We start from the raw sequence: 2,433 nt of genomic DNA on the forward strand, positions 1-2,433 counted from the left end.
GTGCAATAGGTGGTGAGGAATGGAAGTTGCTCGGGGATTGGAAGTGACAGGATCGAGATCGGCCGTGGATGGGCGTATTGGAAGAGCTCTGAAAATATGACAAGTCCCTGTCATTGACTTCTGTGGTCTGACTTGTCTTCACCAGAGGTCAAGAAGTATTCGAGCGGTAAACGCCTGATCGAGAAATACAGACAATCATTGAAGTAATTTTGTTGTTTATTTTTGCAGTGGTCGGCATTGCCAACCAAAAAGTGAACGTCGATAACCCCTTAAACTCTCCATAAAGAGTGACAAAAGTTAATTGCTTCGCCACCAATTTTTAATTCGGTGATCCGGTGAAGTAATGCATCAAAATAATGACATCACTCAGAATAGGAAGGACACGTGGTTTAGTGGTTAGCGTAGTTCCCTTATACGAGAGAGGTCCCCGGTTCGAATCTCCTCCCCGACCTTCCTCAAGGAAACTTTTAGACGCTAACTCTGCCCACAGACGGAGAATCAAACACGACACTGCCTTTCGGAAAAAAGTATAAGGACGATGTGATGGCCAGCTTCGCTCATCCCTCCTACCCTAGCACCCAAATACAAAAAAAATCCACCGAGATACTGGTTATAGAAAACTAAAATGAAGATATAGCACTATGATTCATTCAGTTCTTTGCGGCATCAACAAAGATGACGGACGAAAACTCGATATTTTTCAATGCAAATAACTGATTAATTAACGTTAACCGCTTTTGTTTTTCTTGTTAAAGAAATCCGTGTTAAGTGAATGCCTAATCAATTGCATGTCCACTTTTTAAGCAAAAGCAAAGCTAACACATTTACTCTAAACGCTTTTCTGAATCATCCAACCTGGAAGAATGCTAACCATTTTCCCCCATGTTGTTCCACTTGGTCCCTTCCCAACAAAAGCTCAAGCATCACACATATCTTCTTCTTAGTGGAGCATTTGTCTTAGTAACACGAACTCCGATTCCCAAATCCGGTCTCTCAAATGGACATGGGTCTTCTTACCCTGATCCCATTGTGGGGCCAACCAGAGGGTCCTCGTTCCATTGTCTCGAGAGAACTAGATCGTAAGAGCAAACGACCTCGGCGCCCGCCCATCAACGCCGCCTCTTCCCGACCTCTTGAGAGTGGCGCAACAAAGGGCGACACTGATTCCCGCGATGGCCTCAGAGGTCGTTTCTCCGGTGTTGGAGGTTGGATGGGACAAATCATGCGTCGGAAGCAGTGCTGCCGTTTCAAGACCAATGAGGGCGCCATCCTGGTACGGCAATGGGTGGGAGAAAATGAAATGGGAGGGGAGGATTTTATGGGTGTGTGTGTGTGCTGGGCGCCTTAACAAGTGAGTGGTGGGGAGAGAAAGGGGGATTGGGTGGAACTGACCTGCAAACAGAAGGATAGACTCAAATTAACCACCGTGGCTTTAAAGCCGGGCCCCATTACATTCAAGGGAGAGCACGCGAATGCTGGGAATGCGAGTGAGTTCAAATATCCCCCCCCCCTCCCCCCTCAAACGAGGGGATACTTGGGATGCGATGAGCGGGGGGGGGATTTGGCATTCGACGGCCCACCCAATAAAGGCCAGTATCCCTTTGGGTGGAGATTCCATCTATTTTAACATGGGGCTTATGACGCCTCCTTTCAGCTCAGCAACCCTTTGGGAGAGCAATGACGATGTCTCCAATTTTCTGGCCTGTCCCATTATTCTGCAGGCAGACTAATCTGAAAACACAGGGACGCCATTACATTCAACCCCCAATGAGATATGAAGAACTCCTCGTAAAACTTGTCTATCATACTGTGTCTAGGCAGCCTGGACTTGTCCACGGACTTCTAGAGATGTGGACTGCGAACGGAAGCAAAAAGTGTTTATCTCCTAAACCGTTCACCGTATTCCGAATAAGCATTTCGTACGACAGCAAGAACTTATGAAATAGATGAACGTGGTCAAATTTCAGCCCAAAGCTATGTCGTAAACACTATATACAATTCAAATTTTCGGCCTGCTCTTGGTCAGCTACATAAGCTTTTGGCAACCTGACTTTGAAACGAACCCCTTTAAAAGTAATGATATAAATATTGATAAATTAATTGGAACGATCTGCGTTTCTTATTTTGTGCTTTAATCTTTAATTCGAAAATTGGCTCAGAGTTGCCATCACCAAGAGAAGGCCGATTTAGTGGCAAGCTCGTTTACAATCCATATTTTTAGAAGTTCGTGGTTTGTCATTTTCATCATCTTTGAGCAGTTCCTGGTATTTCCAACTACAATACCGTGATTTCAGGCTCATTTATGCTGTATGTAGGCTATCAAATATGATGGCAACCCTGTTCAAGTCTGGTTCTTAAGGAATGGTCCTGCTCATTTTGAGGACAGGCTCTTACTTTATCCTCACAGGCGGTTACCAAACTTGTGCCAACCTC

At 45.3% G+C, this 2,433-nt stretch overlaps 1 protein-coding gene across 1 annotated transcript in view; it reads right to left on the reverse strand.

Moving 5' to 3' along the window:
- Positions 1–2,433, reverse strand: part of LOC131882108 (calcium uptake protein 1 homolog, mitochondrial-like) — a gene marked incomplete in the record, with an annotated part of 24,216 nt that overhangs the window by 14,227 nt on the left and 7,556 nt on the right. The window contains 2 exon segments of the mRNA XM_059229164.1: positions 1–88; positions 1,018–1,392. Coding sequence (XP_059085147.1) covers positions 1–88; positions 1,018–1,269 — 340 coding nt within the window.

The sequence above is a fragment of the Tigriopus californicus genome, chromosome 6, assembly GCF_007210705.1.
Source record: "Tigriopus californicus strain San Diego chromosome 6, Tcal_SD_v2.1, whole genome shotgun sequence".
Classification (NCBI taxonomy): domain Eukaryota; kingdom Metazoa; phylum Arthropoda; class Copepoda; order Harpacticoida; family Harpacticidae; genus Tigriopus; species Tigriopus californicus.